This window comes from Canis aureus, chromosome 16, assembly GCF_053574225.1.
Source record: "Canis aureus isolate CA01 chromosome 16, VMU_Caureus_v.1.0, whole genome shotgun sequence".
Classification (NCBI taxonomy): Eukaryota; Metazoa; Chordata; class Mammalia; order Carnivora; family Canidae; genus Canis; species Canis aureus.
The window spans coordinates 46808720-46828372 of NC_135626.1; the positions used below are offsets into that span (position 1 = coordinate 46808720).

Genomic DNA, 19653 nt, shown 5'->3' on the forward strand with positions numbered 1-19653 from the left:
GCTTACTATGTCCACAGTGATCACTGTCAACAAAATAGACAGAAACCCTTACCTTCATGAGGCCTATAAGCTAGAGAGAGAGAAACCACAGGTGAGTTAAATATAGAAAATATATAATAGTGATAAGCTAAGAGAAAAATAATAAAGCAGGAAAGAAAATGTAGTGCTGGAGGAGGGTTGAATTTGTAGCAAGGATGGCTAGAGAGGGCTTCATGTAGAGCTAAAGGGAAGACCAGAAAAAAGTGAGAGAATGCCATGTGCATATGTGGAGTAAAAGCATTCCGGGCAATGGAAAGAGCAAGTGCAAAGGCCCTGGGGTGGCAGTATATGGCCATGTTTAAGAAAGGGATGGGAAGCCACCAATCTGGCCAGAGCAGAGTAGGTTAGAGAGGGAGTGAGAGGCCTGAGGTCAGAGAGGTTGGGGGGAGCCCCACATCTTGTGAGCATGGAAGTCATCACAGACCATCGGGTTTCCCTCTGGGATGGTAGACCATTGGTGAGCTCTCCTTATGTCTCTTTCATTGTCTTACATCTTTTAAATACTAAAGTAGTCTCTTTAGGTATTAAAAGATGTGGGGCACTAGACTACATCCGGTCATTAATTGAGAAGTGATGTCAAACTCGATTCATAGTAAAATGGTTTGTGATTATTAATTTAGGTTTTTAACCCCAATAAATTATTCATCTCAGGCCAAATACCCCTGTTTGTAAGCACAGAAAAGCAGGTTATCCAGAACAGTCATCAGTGAGACAAGAGTGTTGCCTGCCACTTGAGTCAATTTCCCCTCTTTAGAATTTTGACAATAAAATTTGACTGAATTATCGGCCCCCTGGGAGCCATGCTATTCATGAAGGCACAGAAAACTGAGTTTCCCCTTCTCGATCCCACTTGCATGTCCTGACTCTAGAGTCCAGAAACAAATCCTCTTTTCACTGAGTCACATTTGCATATGTCAACAGAAGAAGCTGGGTGGAAATAGAATCTGTTTCCAAGCGAGCTTTCCAAGAGATGGAATGAGCTGACTCTTCATTGGGCAGTAGGATACTAGGGCTTCAGAACCCGGGCCCCACACACACCACACACCACACCCCTACCCGCATCCTCATCTGTCTCGGAGCTCGAGGAGGTTCATTCCCTCCAGGAGAGTTCAGGATAGCAGCCCTCCTGCAGAGAAGTCCCCTGCATTTTAAAAATCCTGCCTCAGTTGCCTGTGGTCCCTGAGGCTCCGACCTGCAGGTGCCCTCCCCACACCCATTGCTTCTGTAAACATTCAGGCACAGTTTTCATTTCCCATCCTGCTTCTCAGACTCAGTCTGCCTGATACAATCGCTTCTAGTCTTCATTATCTGTTGAAGATGGTGACACTCTTTGAATATGACGTCTTAAAGATGGCCCACACTCGGGCACAGTGGCAGGCTCAGCCGTCGCTCCTCCAAGTCCTCAGCTGTGCCTGTCTCCAACACGGTGTTTTCATTTCAGGACCCACTTCTTCCCCATGACTCAATGCAAATTTCAATGTATTTCTGGGCTGTGAGTCAGCCGAGAAAGGGTAATGAAGGCTCTGAGCCTGTCCCCCAGAGCCCCCCGAAGCTGCAGTGGCCTCCAGACCCAGCCAAGGGAGTAGATGCTGTTATTGAAAGTAAGATTAATTATAAAGCTGTTGATGGGGTTATGGTCTAGATTTGTCCTCTTTAATCGCACAGGGCTGAAGATGAGCAGAAGAGGTCGTTTATTGCCATTTTCTTCTCGTTTGGTGTATTTATTGTCAGCAGGCAAGGGGGCAGTTATGTAGAAACAGCCTGAGTCTTTCTTCAGTTCTGGACTGCTTGACAAATATGATTACTTTGGGGCGTAAACAGTATTTACCCAGCACTGTAATGAGCATATTGCGGCTTCAAGCATTCATGGGTATTCATCATGAAGGGACCAGCCCTCTCCTCTTTATGTCTCCTTCTGCCACGGTTATTTATGCTTTGTCTTCATTCCTGATGAATCAGTAATAGGTACTTGATCCCAGCACTTTATCCTGAGTTGTCCCTTGGGTGCCCTCCCACCCCAACGCTGGTCACCAGTGATCCGCAGACAAATGTGGCGGGGCCCCAACAACCATGAACTATCAAAGGATTTAGGTTAGGAGTCACTTTGGAGGGGCACTTGGGTGGCTCAGTGGTTGAGCATCTGCCTTTGGCTCAGGTCATGATCCCAGGGTTCTGGGATCGAGTTCCACATAGGCCTCCCCACGAGGAGCCTGCCTGTGTCTCTCCCTCTCTCTCTCTGTGTCTCTCATGAATCAATAAAATCTGTAACTAAATAAATAAATCTTAGTTTAAAGAAAAAAAATCATTTTGGAAAGAAGTGATGTGGTGGTTCACATCACCCCTTACATGTCTTAAAATTCACAAATTGCCTATTGCTACGGAGAGCACCCCTGGTTCGGAACAGTCTTACACCATACTAAGACTGTATTTAATGCATAGCTTAGCTTGAGACACTATGTCCAGATTTGTAGAAATTTAAAAATAATCATGGGACTGTGGGAAAGAGGGGAGAGAAGCAATCCAAAATGGTCCTGTACTCACTCCTCAGCAGCACATTACCTCCTATTGTCCCCAGGCTCAGTAGCTGACATGGCTGGGAAGGAAAGTGAATATAATTATAACTTCACCCTTGACCTGCCTGCAACACTAAGGCCCAATCAGCAATTACCCATAAGAATGCTCCGGGGGTGATCTGGGGAGACTTAACAAGAAGCATAAAAATGTTCACATCCTCCGGCTGCGTAAGCCCACACCTGGGAAATTTTTCCTAGGAAGTAATTCAGAGAAGAAACAAATGACATGCACAGAAATGTTTATAGTAGCATTAGTTATCAGAATGTGGCCCTGGAAGCAATTGTGAATGTACCCACGGACAAATAAGCCAGTCTCTGATGGATGGTGTATCAGCTCCGTGCATTAATCTTGACCTGGGAGTCCCGGTAGCACAGAGACAGTGTTTGCAACAGCCAGTGAGAAACAAGAGACTCCAAACTATACATCAGTATTTGAAAATAATATGACAAGCCTATGAGTTCACAGAAAAATAAGAGCAGTTTCTGTATTGAGGTTGGGGATGCTACTTTCCTGGGCTTGCCCTCCCCCAAGAATACATGATTTTAATGCAATATGGGGCTCCGGGGAGCATTTCTCATTCTGAGTATGATGCTCATTCTTGCTGTTCACCAGGTGTTTTGGGTCTTCCTCCCTTCGGCACATGATGGGACTGTACCTCCCAGCTCACCCGTAGTCATGTGGAGCATGTGTGACTACTTCTGAGCAATGAGGTCTCAGTGGAAGTGCTCCAGGGTAGAGCGCTTGAGCAATGGAGAGGGACACCCCAGAGCACCTGTTCCCATTCCACCCCAGCGAGACCAGGATGACAGCTGTGCCATCAGCGTGGGTCCCTGGGTGACCTCTGCTGTCTCACAGTGGACGAGTGGCAAAAGCAAGAGATAAGCAGTCAAAATCAGGGCTGGGAAGTCAGGCCAGGTCTCTAATCCAGAGACAGTCACGCTACATGATGACTTGAAACATCTCTGGCCGTAGTGACTGCCCATCTTTCTTTCCAGAACCCCACTACTGTTTCCAGGATACCAAAATGATCTCCCCACACTCACCCTTCCCCCAATGTCCCAGTCAAGCCCTCATTAGGTGCTGGGTGGACCAGCAGCTGAGCACCTTTCAGCAGCAGCGCCAGGGGACCATCCCTCACTATCCACCTGCCGGAGCAAGTATAAGGGATTGGCAGTGCTCAGAATGGCTAAGAGCCCAAGCTCTGCAGTCAGATGTCTGGACGTGGATCTTGGTTCTTCCCAGCTCTGTAACCCTGGCCAAAGTGCTTAATAATAGAACCTCAATGAGCTCAACTGTAAAATGAGATTACTAGTATGTACGTCCTGTGGTGGTTTTGAGGATTAAGGGAGTGATGCCTGCACCAGTTCTCCATGCAGTGCCTGGCACACAGAAACAGCCTGAAAAGCCTGTGTTACTGCTACCACCGCTGTCCTTACTGCTGTTCACTCTCAAATCCTGGCCATTCTTCAGGCTGTGTAGACTCACAGTGGGTGGTAACAGGTCAGGGGTAGAGGCACGTGTCCTCCCTGGGATGCATGGCTAGGAGAATCCCCAGTCCTTGGGGCCACACAGGGGTGGAACACGGGCTGAAAGCTCAAGGCTCTGCCCCAAGGACATGTAGTCACGAGGCTTTTGTTCTAGCTTGGAATCTTATCACATAGGCGAGCCTAAGGGGCCTCAGAATCCTTGCATCCCCAGCCTGTATGATTCACGTTGGATTAGATAGTTCTTTACTGCAGGACTTCTTAGAACCTTTATAATGTAAATGTTACTGCAGATGTCCTGAAAGGGAGGGTAAAGAATGCAAACTTTGACCCAGGAGTATCCTGTAGGATTAATATACTCTGGCTTTTTTTTTTTTTTTTTAAAGATTTTATTTATTTATTCACGAGAGACACAGAGAGGCAGAGACACAGGCAGAGGGAGAGGCAGGCTCCCTGTCTGGAGCCCGAAGTGGGACTCGATCCCAGGACCCCAGGATCCCTACCTGAGTTGAAGGCAGACGCTCAACCACTGAGCCACCCAGTCTCCCCAATATCCTCTGGTTCTAAGGAATACTCTCTGGGGTGTGTCAGGAGCCAGCTGTCCTGCACTTGGCAGGCACACAGAGGGGACTTTCAGATAAACAGATCAGTAGTAGGCATAGCTCACCTGGGCGGATGTGGTTCCCATGCCAGAAGACAAACAGGTGTGATAAGCCAGTTCCCCCCAAAATTCCTTCTCCCACATCAGCTGGGGCAGGGAGGAGGAGGCATCTGCACTGACCTAATTGTCTTGGTTCTTGTAAAAGTTCTTGCTGCCTCACTTGACAAAAGATTCCTGGGGACAATTTGTCTGAGTTTCTCTTTGGAGAAAATTTCTCTTAAACCTTTGGCTTAGATTATCTGTGACTCAGGGGGATCCCTGGGCGGCTCAGTGGTTTGACGCCTGCCTTTGGCCCAGGGCGCAATCCTGGAGTCCCAGGATGGTGTCCCGTGTCGGGCTTCCGGCATGGAGCCTACTTTTCCCTCCTCCTGTGTCTCTGCCCCTCTCTCTCTCTCTCTCTCTCTCTCTCTCTCTCTCTATCATAAATAAATAAATCTTTAAAAAAAAAAAAAAAAGATTATCTGTGACTCAGCCCCTGTAGGATTCCTGCTGCTAGTACTTGAGCATCACCAGAGAGGCCAGTTGACTCTCCTGGCACCTCTCACTGCAAGGCCCAAGCTCCAAGAGCCCTTTGTATCTGGTATGATGCTGTGCTATTATGTAGCTTCACCTGACCAGTGGCCTGAAGGGGCCACGTTGAGAGGTGTTGATTGGTCATCCAGGAGCAGCCCCTGTGCCTTGCCCACACCCTGAGCGCGATGAAGTTGTAGAGTATGAACACATAGGAAATTCAGAATGAATGGAGCCCCCTGGAGATGTGTGTTTCACAGCCCTGAGCAGAAACCATGCCATGTTTGCTTTAGTTATAAAGATCTCCTTGGCCAAAACTCAGCCACATATGTAGATCACTTATTAGGGGAAATGGGATGTTTTGTGGGTGTCATACCATAGGGGTCCAGAAGAAGTAGATTGCATGATGTCAGATAGAGAAGTGGGATGGACAGCTGGACCGTCACCCACATCCTTGGGCCACCCTGCCCTCTCTATAGGTGGAAGTAGCACAACCCTCCGCTGACCTGGGTGACCACCTACACTCGCTAGTGTGGTGTCTGTGCCCAGCCCACTGGCCTGTGTGCATCCCAGGCAGCATGTTACTTCTGCCCAGGGAAGCTCATCGTTGTGGGCTGTTTCCTGCTCTGCTCAGAGTCATTCACAGGCAGGGTAATATTTTTTTTTTAAGATTTATTTATTTTAGAAAAAAACTATGAACAGAAGGGACAGAAGGAGAGGGAGAGAGAACTGTAAGCAGACTCTGTTGAGCACAGGGTCTGATGTGGAGCTCAGTCTCACAATACCACCTAAGCCGAAACCAAGAGTTGGATGCTTAACCAACTATGCTACCCAGGTGCCCCACAGGTGGGCTAATTTTAGTTCTCTTCACCCACCTGCATGCCTTCGACCAAATTAAACATTCTTTATGCCAGGTACTTACAGCTGAAAAAGAGGCTGGTTTATTTCTGTTTCTAGACCAAAAAATAGTAATAATAAAAATAAAACCCAACAATAACAGTGGCACCCATCCCAACCCCCCACTTGCCAGTACCTGGTCCCAAAGTAGGGTTCTGTATAGACTTAGCGTCTTTCCCTTGAGTGGATGTGGCTCCCGTGTGCTGACCCCACACTCAACTCCTATTTGGGGCTAGGGGTGGGGAAGGACTGAGGTTGGGGGTCAGATGAACAGATGGGATGATTTGAGTGGTGCTTCAGGGGGAGCACTCTGCTTGGGTCCGTTGTTCTCTGTTACTCAGAGGGAAATGTTTGATAAGAAGTGATAGTCTGCGGGCTGCTGCACAGCTGTCTTCACTCCATGATACAGTTTACATTTAAGCTGGGCTCTGCATTATCGGCGCCCTAACCATGTCAGTCAGAGTGACAGAGACCCCTCTTTTCCGTGAGAGGGAAAATGCAATGAGATTAAACATACAGGGATTTTCTATTTGAGAGCTGACTCCTGGTCTACCTTTCTTATGCTAAACCCAAGGTTAGCTAAGCCAAAAAGGAACATTAAGAAATTTCCCATAAGCCCACTTATCCTGTGCCCCGCTATCCCTCCAGAGTGACAGGTAATTTGGCAGACCTCTTGGGATTAAAGACATGATGGAAAGAAAGCTTGAAGGACATCCTGAGCTCAACCCACTCCTCCTGAGGATCCTAACAGCCCCTTCTAAGACAGTTCATCCACTTTAATAAAATACCAGTACCACTGGGCATCCTTCATCTGGCACCTGCTGGGTACAGGACAGACTATCCTGTTTTGTAGACTCACCAGGAAACCCCATTTTACAATTTGGAAAACCATGTCTTAAAGAGATCCGTTGCTTGCCTGTGGACACCCAGCTAGAAGATGGTGAAGCTAGATTCTGATCCAGATCCACCTAACTTGAAAGCCATGGCCGCCCACAATGCCCAGAATGCTACTATGCCTCCCCCCTCTCCCTGTGGGAGTGTAAACCCAATAGAAGAGGAGAAGGGAGTGTCTAGTGGCAGCTAAGCCCCCATCACTGTCATCACACAGGTGTCAGGCTCTCTACAGAGCAGCTCCCTCTTGCTCTTGGGTCAGAAGGGCACTGGGGTGAATTTCTAGAGCTGGGGAAGTCCTTTTAGGCCATGTCCTGATGGCCTGGACGCCCCATTCTCAGAATCCAAAGGCACTAGTGTTCTCCACCTGCCCCCATCACTGCACACAGAGCCATCTGTAACCTAACTTGATTATAATTAAAATTTTTAACACATAATTACAAGATTAATGGATTAATTATAATTTATTTGCAAATCATTAAAAGCATTACTCAAAAACATTTTGCCTAAAGATTGTTTTGGTTTTCCCAGGGCAGGATAATTAAAGAGACAAGGGGAAAAAGTGAAAAATACACAACCACCGACCTAATGAAAGATAATCAAATAAACCAGCAACTTCACTAAGCTAACTCTGCAGCCCATGGTGCACCCAGAAGCCCCGTGTGTGTTCTTGGTGCTGAATTGGGTCATCAGGCACCACACTAATGAATCACCCTGCCTGTTTTCCCGTGTGTCTCTTTCCTGGAATAGCCTCCCTTTGATGGTGAAGATGAAGACGAGCTGTTTCAGTCCATAATGGAGCATAACGTTTCTTATCCCAAATCCTTATCCAAGGAGGCCGTTTCCATCTGCAAAGGAGTAAGTAGACCCAGATTTCTTTTATAATCGAGGCTAAGAGGGTCAACAGAGGAAGACTCTTCCACACACTTCTGAGAAAGGTGGTGGAGAGCCCTCAAACGCACACCTCTGCTTTCAGCCATCAAGGGCTACAGCTTGGTGACGTGCAGGACGTTGTGGGAAGCATGGCGGCCTGGAGAATGCGTTCAGATCCCCACACTTCCTGGAACTCTGGCCCAGGCAGCTAATCTCACGGTGTTTTAGTGTCTCCTCCACCCCTTGAAATTGTGCTATGAGCTGTCAGAAATAATCTCAGGCCCTTGGAAAATGTTCGTTCTCTTCCCTTGCCTGACTTGGCATGCCTTGGGTCATTCTTCATTCGAGTGTCCTTTTTTAAGATGGAGTGTACACGCAGAAATGGGCACAAGTCATCAGTGTGTAGATCAGTGAATTCTCACAGAACAGATAACACCCATGTAACGTCACCCAGGTCATGAAAGAGACACCCTAGGAGCCCCCTCCCTTCGTGTACTGCAGCGACTCCCCACCCCTGGAGATAAACAGCAGCCCCGCTCAAACCTGCATGGATTTGCCTTGTTTTGAACTTCACACAAATGCAGTCTTGTGGTGGGTGCTCCCCAGCCCTGGCTTCTTTCCCCCAACACGGTGATCGTAGCATTTCTCCACATTCCCATGTACGTGTGTCCTTCTGTCTTCCATACGCTGCATAATATTCTGTTGGGTAGCCCCACCAGAGTTGGTTTATTCATGCTACTGCTGGTGGGCCTTTGGGTTATTTCCACTTTAGTTTGGGGCTGTTACAAATACAAGTGCCCTGAAACATCCAAGTTTTGGGTTTGAGGGAACATACGAACTCATTTCTGTGGAGGAGATACCTAGGAGTAGAAATTACCGGGTCATGACCTTGTTAGTTTTTAATAGTAAAGTTTTAGGCCACAAAATTATTGTCAGACGTGGCAGGATGAAGCATAACACACTCCTAACATTTTCTGGCTGGTTTGATCATTTGGGATGCACTTAGCAGGTGTCTTCCAAAGGCAAGGCACTGTTTACATATAAAAATAGGGACAGCTGGGCCCTGCCCAGCTTATAATCCACATTTGCCTCTGTCTCCTGCTGTAGATACATGGGAATTAACTAGTCACCTGCTGGTCAAGGCATTTGTTTTTCCAACCATGAGTCTCTGATTCAGGCATTTTGGTCCAGGCAATAAATAGGCAGCATATGATGCTTGTTATTAGTATCATATAAGATACCTTCAGCACACACAATTTTTAGTGATTGTCTACCTTTTCATATCCATATTTTTTAGACATACAGGATGGCAGTTCTAACACAGATAGTGTATGAAGACACCTGTTTAAATTCTTATGTTTGGCTCTAGGGTCAGATTGTTTCCCTGTGTTCCTTACCATAAAAACCACTATAGAAAGGCCCATACTGTCAACACTACTGTACTTGTGAGTTGGGCTCTTTTTGTGCAAGCCACTGATTTCTTGGGGTGCTCCCTGGGCGTCCACACAGCCAGTGCCCGTAGCAGAGCTGGCAAAGGAGAGCCTGCATTATCATCCAGCATTCTCTTTTTCTCCTACTTTTAATGTGTGTGGCGGGGGAAGGAGGCTCTTTTTTTTCTCTCTCTTTCTCAGCTTTATTGAGGTGTAATTGACAGACAAAATTGCAACGTATTTAAAATGTGCCACGTGATGGCTTGATACACATGTACACGGTGAAAGATTCCCACAGCCAAGAAGACACGTCCATCACCTGACGTTAGTTTACCTTTTTGTCTTTTGGGGGAAGAGTACTTACGCCCTGCTCTCTTAGCGCATTTTGGTTATACAGTACAGCATCATCACCTCTGGTCACCACGTCACACGTTGCATCCTCTTTCTGCTGCCTTCTAGCTGATGACCAAACACCCAGGCAAGCGGCTGGGTTGCGGGCCAGAGGGAGAGAGAGACGTTCGGGAGCACGCTTTCTTCCGGAGGATCGACTGGGAAAAACTCGAGAACAGGGAGATCCAGCCACCCTTCAAGCCCAAAGTGGTGAGTAAGGGACATGGCCTGTTCCTGAGCCACGGTCTCCCAAATCCCAGCGGGGTCCCACTGACCCTTTTTCTGGAGAGAGGAGGCCAGTGACCCCTGGCCCTGCAGGGTGGAAAAAAATGGCCAGGTGCCAGCCTGTGGTCTGAGCCATGGGGGTTCCTGCTGACTTACAGAGTCAACCCAGACCCACCACCAGTAGGGTGGCTGCAGGGCACCCCCCAGAACTGAGAGAGAGCCAGGGCACATCAGCTTTGAGGTGCAGGCTTCACGGACTCAAGTGCCCAGTGGGGCTGTTTTCCTTGCTCTGCTTCCTCGACAGGACTTCGCATCTGTGTCCGGCTCTCCTGGGCTTGCTTTGCTCCTGAAGCAGAACCTAGTCTCAGCCAACTCCTATGCAGGCCCTGGCTGCGTTTGCCATGTTGGCCATGGCCGCCACTGCAGTGTGTGTCAGTCCCCGTTCTGGCTTTGCCACCTTCATTGAGACTCTTCCCACATGACCCCCATTTTTCCTGTGTATTCCACAAGCCCTATGTACCAGGCCCTGTTTTTACAAATCAGCTCATTTAACCCTCTTAACAACCCTGCACAGTGGGTAAACTAAGGCACAGAGGCTGAGTAACTTGCCTGAAGGCATGCAGCTGGTAGGTGGTTATTCTGGCTCTGGGATCCGTGTCCTTACCTCATGACACCATCACTCCATCCTAGCGACCGCTGTCTGCCCATCTTCTGACTGGTGGTGGCAACCAGCATTGGCCTTTCTTAACATTTATATCTCGAGGTAATCTCAGAGTCTGTAAGACATGGGGCTCCTGACTCATGCCACCGGGCACTTGGTGGTGCCTCCCAGGGGGTCTGCTTTCCCTCTGGATCCCACCTCTGGGGTTAGTGGACCATGCCTTCCCATGGTGCCCTTGCCCCCGAGGCTGCAGCAAGAGCAGCTGTGTCCCACGGTCTGTTGCAGAAGCACCCACATCTGTCTCCTCTAGCAGGTGCTTATGAGCAGGCAAAGGGGACCCTCCTGGGGTGACTGAGTTACTGACTGGTTGGTGCCCAAGCTTTGTTCTTAGGGCAGCAGCTTCCTCCTCAAATACACTTGTGTGTCCTCTGCTCCAAGAATAAAACTGCTGGTGGGGAGCCCACTTCTACTTTTCCAAGATATTCTTAGCACAAACGGGAGAAAAACTAAAATTAATCAGGTCAGTTGACTCCCTCCTGAATCATCCTGTCCAGCAGGACCCTTGTATATCTGCACCCCACCTTCTCTGAGCCCATCCCAGGCACAGCTTTTGGGGGTTTTCATAGGATCCCTCCCCTCACTACAAAATCTGGTTTTGAGGAGGTGGGGCGTGACGGCAGTGATAATGCTACAGGCAGCCTTAGAACATTCTGTTAGGGATTTTCTTTTTCCCCTTTCCTATTTGTGTAGCCTTCTTAAAATATGAAAGGCGCGCGATTGCATCTTACATACAGCTTAGCAGAGGTGACATGCTGACCCTGCTTTAAGTGTTAAGCACAATACAATTGCTTGTCAGTCACTTTCCAGAAGGGGACAAGATGCAGCAAAGGCAGCCATGAAAACACATCTCCTCCTGTTTATTCCCACCCCGTCCTCAGAAGACATTGTGTATTTGCATGGTCTCCCACTTCTTGCGGGCACCGCGGCCCCACGTTCAGATCTAGGGACACAAGAGCGTGGCTTGGGGCCAGGAGCCAGGAATCTGACTAAGGCTGTTCGCTGTGGGCTGGGGAACTCACTGGACACAGTCCTACCGCGGCAGGCCGCTAAGCCGCAAGCAGTGTGTGTTTGTTTATTTATTCCTCCAGTGCTGGTATTTGTGGTTTGGGGGTTTTTTTGTGTGTTTTTTTAACTGAGTGCTAACTAGAATAACAAGAAAGAAGAGGCTGGCTCTGGCTGTGAAGAAGCAGCTCCTGAACTCAAACACAGAAGCCGAAATCATGGACCAGGCCCTGCAGCAGGAGGTGGTGTGTAAAAGGCCCGCTGGGTGAGGGCTCTGATCAGAGGGAAGGAGAGACGTCCTCTGCTCACAGTGGGCTTTCCCAGGCCGAGCCCCCGTCCTGCCAGAGAAGTGTACACAGAAAAGGAAGAAGCTGAAAATGTACACGTGGGCAGCGGATGAGACAGCAGGGGACACATGGCCATGCCGGGGTTAGGAGCAAGCAGCTGCAGGAGTGAGCAGCGAAGAGAGTCGAGGGCAAAGAGGTCGACCAGAAAGTTCTGGTTCCCAGGAGAACTCAGTGCCCCCCAGTCCCTACCCCACGCCACCCCCATGGCACCTAGTCCTGGGGGGAAGGGGCATCTCAGCAGTCCCCCGGGACAGCATTCTGTTCTCGAGGTACCAGCTAGAGTGGAGAGACCACATACGTGCCAGGAACAGTCTGGGCGGCGGGAGAGGACGTTTCCCACAGCGCAGAGCAGGCTCAGTCCAGATGTCACCGAGGCCACACACGACACTGGTGTCAGCACAGCAGCTAACGGCGCCTTCAGGTTACTCTGTGATGTTTCCCCCTTTGCTCAGTGAAAAATGCAGTTCCCTGATCCAGAGTTAATTAAAAAGTCAGAAGAGTTTACAGATGAAATGCAAAGCTGAGTAGTCTCTGATAGGCAGTTTTGTCCTTTCAAAGGGAGACGGAGCAGCATATCCTCGCTGTCACCGTGGAGAAAAGTGGCAAACACCCTGCTGCCAGAAGCTTGTTCTCGCGTGTTTGCTGAACCCCTCACGGGGAGCATCTCCCCCTCTGAGCAGTGCTGGTAGCCCTGGCTGGCGAAGCTTGTCTGCCTTGGTGAACTTGTCTTGATGCTTTTTCAGCAGGTGCCGTGAATCCATTTCCCTGAGATTTATTGGATTAAAGGCCCATCCCCTCCTGGCTCCCAGGAAGGAAATCAAGCCTCTGGTTATTGCAAATACCAGCAGTAAGCCTTCAAGCACTCCCAGTTATCTTCAGGGTGCTTCTAGAGATCAAGTTTGTGCTCATAAGCTGTGGAGTCTCATCTTGGCTTTTTTTTTTTTTTTTCATCTTGGCTTTTTTTAATTTGCTTTTGAATCTCCAGTGAAAGATGACTCCAAAATCACAAGCTTCCTTGAGAGAGGAGAGACAAGTCCCAGAGCTTATCCAGAGGAACCAGGGTTCCCATAGTATCCTATCTTTCTTTTTTTTAATCTTCCTTCCTGCCAAAGGGACATCCTGGAAGCTAGACCAGAGTGCCACAGGAAATGTGAAAATCCACCACCAAAGACATTCTGTGATGTGTGACTCCATCAGGAGGCACCACACAGAACTTTCCACCTCGTGGCCACCTGCAGTGCAGCCATTGCCCAGATTCTGTTTAAAATCACTCACGAAGGGAAACAGAGAGAGGCGAGGGATGGGCGTCAGGTGTGTGGAACAGCGGCCATCTCCCTTGACGGTGGCAAGTCTGGAAGCTCAGAGGAGCTCATCCCAGCCACAGAAGTAGCAGGACTTGGGAAGAGCCTGCAGGAAGCAAGAACCTGCCCCCAAGGTGCCCTGTGGTGGGAGAGTCCTGTCCTGGCAGAGCAGAGCCACGTCCCCAGAAGACCACTGTGTGCAATTGTGAAGGTGAAGACAATTTTCTAGAAGATGGAGCAGTCACTTATGTACTGGCTGATCATGTAAAACAAAAGCAAAAACAAAACAGCTATGTTATGCTCTCCTGGAGATGAGCCCCCCACCCCCACCCCACGACTCTCCTTCTTTATGGGGAAAAAAGCACACAGCAAGCTGGTTTCGTCTTCCCTCAAAGAAAACACAACAGTGGAAGAGCCTTTGATCCACAGACTAAGGACCATCAGCTCGGCGTTTGGCTGACGTTCCGAACAACAAGCCTGAGTCCTCAAAGAGGATTGTTAATGTTCAGAAGATTCCATGTAAGAAGGTCTCTCTCTTTTTTTTTTTTAATGTTTAAGTTTAAAGATGTCACTCCTGAAAAGGTTAAACTTCAGTTGCTGAGGGAGAAATTCGAAAGGCCAGGCCGCCGCCCACAGCATCAGCTTAATGAGGAGGTTTCCTCGGGAGAGGATGGCACAGCCAAGCCCACTTGGCCGTGTGTCTTGAGAACCCATGGAGGGAAGGAGAACTCATTCTTTCGGCTTTGCCCAAAAAAACAAAGTATGCCCTTAGAGGCACACGTGAGCCCAAGATTCTGATCTGGTGTCCCTTTGAATTCTGTAGGCTTTTACCCTGATTAATTATTCATCTGAATAAAATGCCGGAGAACAGCCTTCAAGCTCCCGCTCATCTTGCCCGTGATACATGATAGTTTATACAAATATCAGAAGTGGAAAGTTAATTGATTTTTTTTTCTTTTTTGAATTCCATCCATTGGCCCCAAGGAGCAGAAGAGCTAGTTCACAGGCAAGCCCAAAACCTTCACGATACTTAAGTGGTTATTAGAGAGAGAAAGAGAATAATTTATAAAGTTAACACCGAGAAATATATTCCAGAGTTGATAGATGAGCAGAGCACTTTGGAAATAGGCCTGCCTGTCACAGGGAGCCTTTCTGGTAAAATTACTGTCCTTATTTTATCAAGAAGAGAGAGGGGAAAAAAATAACTTTCATCAGGACATTGTCATCCTTTCGGCAAGAGCCAAAGAGAACAAGAACAGCGGGTACAAGTGTAAATGCCATGATGGTGAGATTGCACGGTCAGGTTAATTTTCCCCATCACCCCGAAATCCTCTACAGGCCTATCTCAGGGATGCTGTGGGTGTGGCTCCAGATGGCCACAATGAGGTGCATGTCTCAGTAAAGCAAGCTGATGAATTTGGGGGTTCCCAGTACATATAAAAGCTACAGTCACACTATTCTGTAGTCTACTAAGTGTGCGGTCACATTATATCTTAAAAAAAAACAATGCATGTACCTTAATTTAAAAATACTTTATTGCTAAAAAAAAAAAAAAAAATGCTGTCACCTGAGCTTTCAGCAAGTTGTGATCACTGATCATAGGTCCCCCTAAGAAATACAGTAATAGGGAAAGTGTTCAAAATACTGAGAGAATTACCAGAATGTGGCACAGAGACAGGAAGTGAGCAAATGCAGTTCCAAAATGGCTCCAGCAGACATGCTTGATGCCAGGTTGCCACAGACTTCCAATTTATAAAAAAACACAGGGTCTGTGGGATACAATGAAACAAAGCAATGCACAGCGTCATTAGCTTGTCTAGAAAGTTTGATGATGGTTTAATTCTCAAACTCAGTGCAGCATGCCTTTTTAATTTTCGGGAAAAAAAATTATTTTGAAATAACTTCCAATTTCAGTGTTGCAGAAGAGTCACAAAAATAGCATAAAGAATTGCTACGTTCTGATTCCCTAAATGTTAACATTTTAGCATATTTGCTTTATCATTCTTTCCATCTCCAGGCATGCATGTGTACGTAATACACATGTGCGGGTTGTTGTTTTTTTTTTTTTAACTGCTTGAGAGTAAGTTGCAAATGTGATGCCTGTTTATACCTACATATTGCATGACTTTCCTAAAACCAAGGACATCGCGCAGTGCTGTTCTTTTTAATAATTGCTCTAGAAAGGTAATTCTACAGAGCATCAGCCCTCTGGGTAGAAGGAGGAGGGTCTTGGAGCAGTGGTCTGAGAGCTCAGTGCGGCAGGCAGCCTGGGGCTGCATGTAATCATCCTGTGGAGTAGCAGGTAGCTTTTCTCTTGACCATTCAGTGGCACCAGCAGCCGCGATGCTAAGTAAAACCAAGAGATTCTCAACACTCAGGTAGCTCCTCCAGCAACATGTGAACACCAGCCAGCCCTTGGAGCCTGGAACCTGTCACATCAAGGTGAACTCTGGGGTGATGTCAACCTTTAAACCAGCCCAAGACAGCTCCTCCTTGGTTGATGAGAAGCAAGGAGGCTGTTCTTTGATAACTACGCTCCCACATGCTCTCCGGCTTGAAAGAGAACTGGGAAGAGATGAGACATTTAAAATAATAATCAAGGTTAGTAAGTAGCTGTGTCGCAAGCCTCAGTCAGGGAGCTTCCGTGGTGAGGAACAGGATACGTGGCTCAAGGTGTGCCACCTGGCAGCCTCCCATTGTCTGAAGTGAAGGTCTCCGACAACGATGGCCATCACAACAACTTGTTTTGGAAAAGGAGCCTTGAATCCTCCAATGCCAGCCATTGGTATAAAGACAGACTCAACGGAGTGCATGTTTTTATTCCATAGAATACGGCCTAGGATAAGCCAGGACCTTTCCGTCACAGACACGTGGCTCTGATGCTTCTAAGAATCCACTCATTCAATGTGTGGCTGATAGCCTGTGTCTGTCAACAAACCCATCCATAGAACCGGCTCCCACTGGACCAGAATTGGCCCTTCCTGCATCGTGCTCTATCTAGCACTCCCTTCGGCAGCGCGTATACTAAAACTGGAACGATACACAGAAGATTTAGCATGGCCCCTGCGTGAGGATGATGCGCAGGTTTCTGAGATTTGCTCAGAGGCAACAGATAAGCAAGCACTGTTTAATTTTGTCTAAGAAATGAAAACCTGTCTCCAGGCTCTCACCACGGGTGCTGTTGGCAGGAGGTAAAGGTGGTCCCAATCCCTCTTTTAAAAAAAAAAAAAAATCATTATTAAAGTATTAATTCCACGTGGGGAAATAGTTAAGCAAGGAAAGATGGATAAAAAATGACAAGCTGTCCCCACCCCCCACCCCAACTACTGGTTCTGCTATTCACTACCTCTTCTGTAAGCTTCTGGAAGGCTGCGTGCATGCGTGATCATACGTACAGCAAGGTTGTACCGCGCATTTTTGCATCTTTCACCTAGCAACCTATCTGAGAGACGTTTCCGTGTGAGCGCAGGTGGGTGTGTGGCATCCTTCACACGGGCCATTCTGATTCTCAAGTTCCCAGGGCAGGCGTTGACTCTTTTCCAAATACTTTCCTCTGTCCGTTCTTATTCTCCAGACTTTCTGTACCAAAATGCACTGGCTTCAGTGGGCATCCCGGCCTTCGGTGAGCACATTTCTAGATCCTTGAGTGACTAAACGAGCAAACTAACTCCATTCTTTAACCCTGAGTGTGTTCCTTCTGCTTGCGTTGGGTCATGCACGGAAGACCGTTCCCTGAGCATGCTGATCTTACAGAGGGCTGCAGCCCGGCGCCTCAGCCCCCTCACTGGATGGTCCCATGGTGTGGACATGAGCTCCCAGGAGGCTCAAAGCACAATATCCCCATTCACTTCTATTGCTGGTTGTTTAACTAAATGAAGCTGGTGCACAACCGCAGGTCAGAAAGCCGTGCACGGATTTCAGCCATGTTCCTACTAATGCTCCACTAGGACCACCACACAGTGAGACTTGAAATAGGTGCCCTAAGATGAAGCAGATCCTGCTACATCCAGTAATTGCCAGAGACATTCCCCACCCCTTTCTCCTTCATCTTGCAACACGCCTTTACTCTCGCTTGGTTCCGCACTGTGCCTGCTCCTCTGGGTTTGGTTTGGTTTTGCTTTGTAATGGCAGTGTTTTCGAGCTACTCATACTCACCCTAATTCCCATACCAGTGACCATGGGGTTACATTCTACATGACTGAGACACCAAGGTAAAGGACAGGATTGAGACCAACACATGTATTGTGCATTCTCGGTGGCCTCTCCCAGGTAAGAATCATGAGAAGCCGATGTGCGCGGGGCAGGCTGACTCTCCCCCCGGCCCTTACACAGGGTGTATGGGGTTGTGAATGGACCGTGTGCTGCCCAGGCCCTTGGATGGGGAGTACTACGATCCCAAAGTCTAGCCGGAGTCAGTGTCTTCCTATGCTTTGTCCCATCTTTACCATGCCTGACCTCTCCTGAGCTCATATTATTAATTGATGAGTTTATCAAATGGGTTGAAATGTCAAAACAACAAAGGAGTTATGTCCTGAATCCAGAGCTAAATAAGGCAGGTCGATTATTAATAGGGTTCGTTCATCCCTCACATATTAATCACATGCCTTTTACCTGCAGGGTGTGTGCTGTACGTGCTGTGCCTCAGATCTGTGTCATTGCCTGATCTTTAGAAGGGATTGCACACACTCTCGTTCCTTTGATCCCCACAATAGCCTTGGGAGGTGGGCGTTCACAACCCCATTTTTATCTTTACAGAGAGGTACAGTATGTTTCCCAAAGCTATTCCCTGGACTTGTGGCCCCTGGTGGGTCCTTCCCACCCCACCTCTCCTTTTCCCTCTGGTGTCGAAAGCAGCTCCATGGACATAGGCAGTCTCTGCTCTCAGGGAGTACCAGAGGAACTGTCTGAGCTCACACACTGGCAAAATCCTCAGTTGGTGACAGGTGTGGGTGGCCTTTGGAGGTGAAGACAGTGCACATCCCACCAAGGGATTTTGCTCTCAAGTAGCAAATGCTGCCTGCATGTGTTGTCAGGTGGCCTAGAGCTCTTAGGCCATGGCCAACCCAAACCTGCCTATTGTCTCACACTGTGGTGGAGGCTGTCCTTCCAGTGGCCATGGTAATAACCTTCTTGCATCATCCCTGAGGTAGGTTGAGAGAATGTCTGTAGTCTGGCCAGCCTCATTCTTCACCCCTACTGTCACTCATTCGCTCAGTCATTCATGGATACCACCTGGGGCCCCCCAAACCCTTCAGTCTCCATACCCCTTCTTGTTCTCTCTCACATCCAAGATGGTACCTGAGCCCTGCTGCCCACAAGATGGTTATGAATAAGGTTGGGCCACGGACAGCAGGAAGAATCTTTTGTATGTTTAAAATATAACAGCTTGTTGAAGGCTTTTCTTTCCCTCAAAGATCCAGAGAGCACTGGTTTTCATTATCCTTTTCAGTCATTGGTGGTGGATAATATGAGAATAGTCATAGTTTTCTTCATAGACATCTTGAAAAATTAGGTCAAGATCTTCTCCCATTTGACTTAAAGGAGACTGTCTATTTCTGGGCTAATTTTACTGAATTATGGAAGACTCATTTTTTAAAGCATAAGAGACCCTCCATGGTGGAAAAATAAGCTATATTTCTCATAGTACCAAACCTGTGATTAAAAACAAACAAACCCCCCCCCCAAAAAAAAACCCTGCTCTTTGAAGGGGGAAAGTGGCATCCATCTGGTGAGAGCTCCCTTGGAATTAGAGGTCCTTCTGAGTCTTGCATCTCATCTGACCCTTGGATGCAACCTCCAGCATTTCCGTGGCTTTCCCACCCATGGCTTGCTGAGATCCACTCACACGGACAGAGTTTTTATTCTTTGCTCTCAGCTTGTCCCTTACCTCAGTGAATAGGCTTAAGAAAGGCTTTCTTGCTGGAATGTAACTTCTCTCTCCTTAGGAGAACATACCAGAGTGAGTTAGAGTTGGAAGGAAAAGAAGAGGTTTCTGGTGGTAAGCAGTTCTGAGACCAGCAGTTCTACTCCCATGTGACATGATCGCCGAGGAGGATTGCCCTGGTTCCCGCAAGCCCCCTTAGTTCTGGGCCGGCAGCCCACACAGCACAAAGCCAGGAGCAGTGAGGGTTTCCACCCTATGTGTTACCACACTCGCCTCACAAGCCATGGCAGCCTTGGGGGTAACCCTTCCCAGGAACAGCAGCTTTAGAATTTCACCCATCCCCATCCCCAAGCTTCTTGGTGCTAGTGTTTACATGGTCCACTTTTTAGATCTCAGGGACTCCTCCCATTTGTTGTTGATTTAT

General features: G+C 48.0%; 1 protein-coding gene and 1 non-coding gene across 3 annotated transcripts in view; both read left to right on the forward strand.

The window, feature by feature from the left end:
- The window catches only part of PRKCA (protein kinase C alpha), a 395491-nt gene that overhangs the window by 367232 nt on the left and 8606 nt on the right, over positions 1-19653 (forward strand). For both annotated transcript variants that reach the window (XM_077853719.1, XM_077853720.1), the window contains 2 exons: positions 7807-7914; positions 9819-9959. In XM_077853719.1, coding sequence (XP_077709845.1) covers positions 7807-7914; positions 9819-9959 — 249 coding nt within the window. The remainder of the gene's footprint in view (positions 1-7806; positions 7915-9818; positions 9960-19653) is intronic.
- On the forward strand, positions 16346-16453 carry LOC144287286 (U6 spliceosomal RNA). Its single transcript, XR_013355128.1, has one exon. It is a non-coding gene; the product is annotated as a U6 spliceosomal RNA (small nuclear RNA).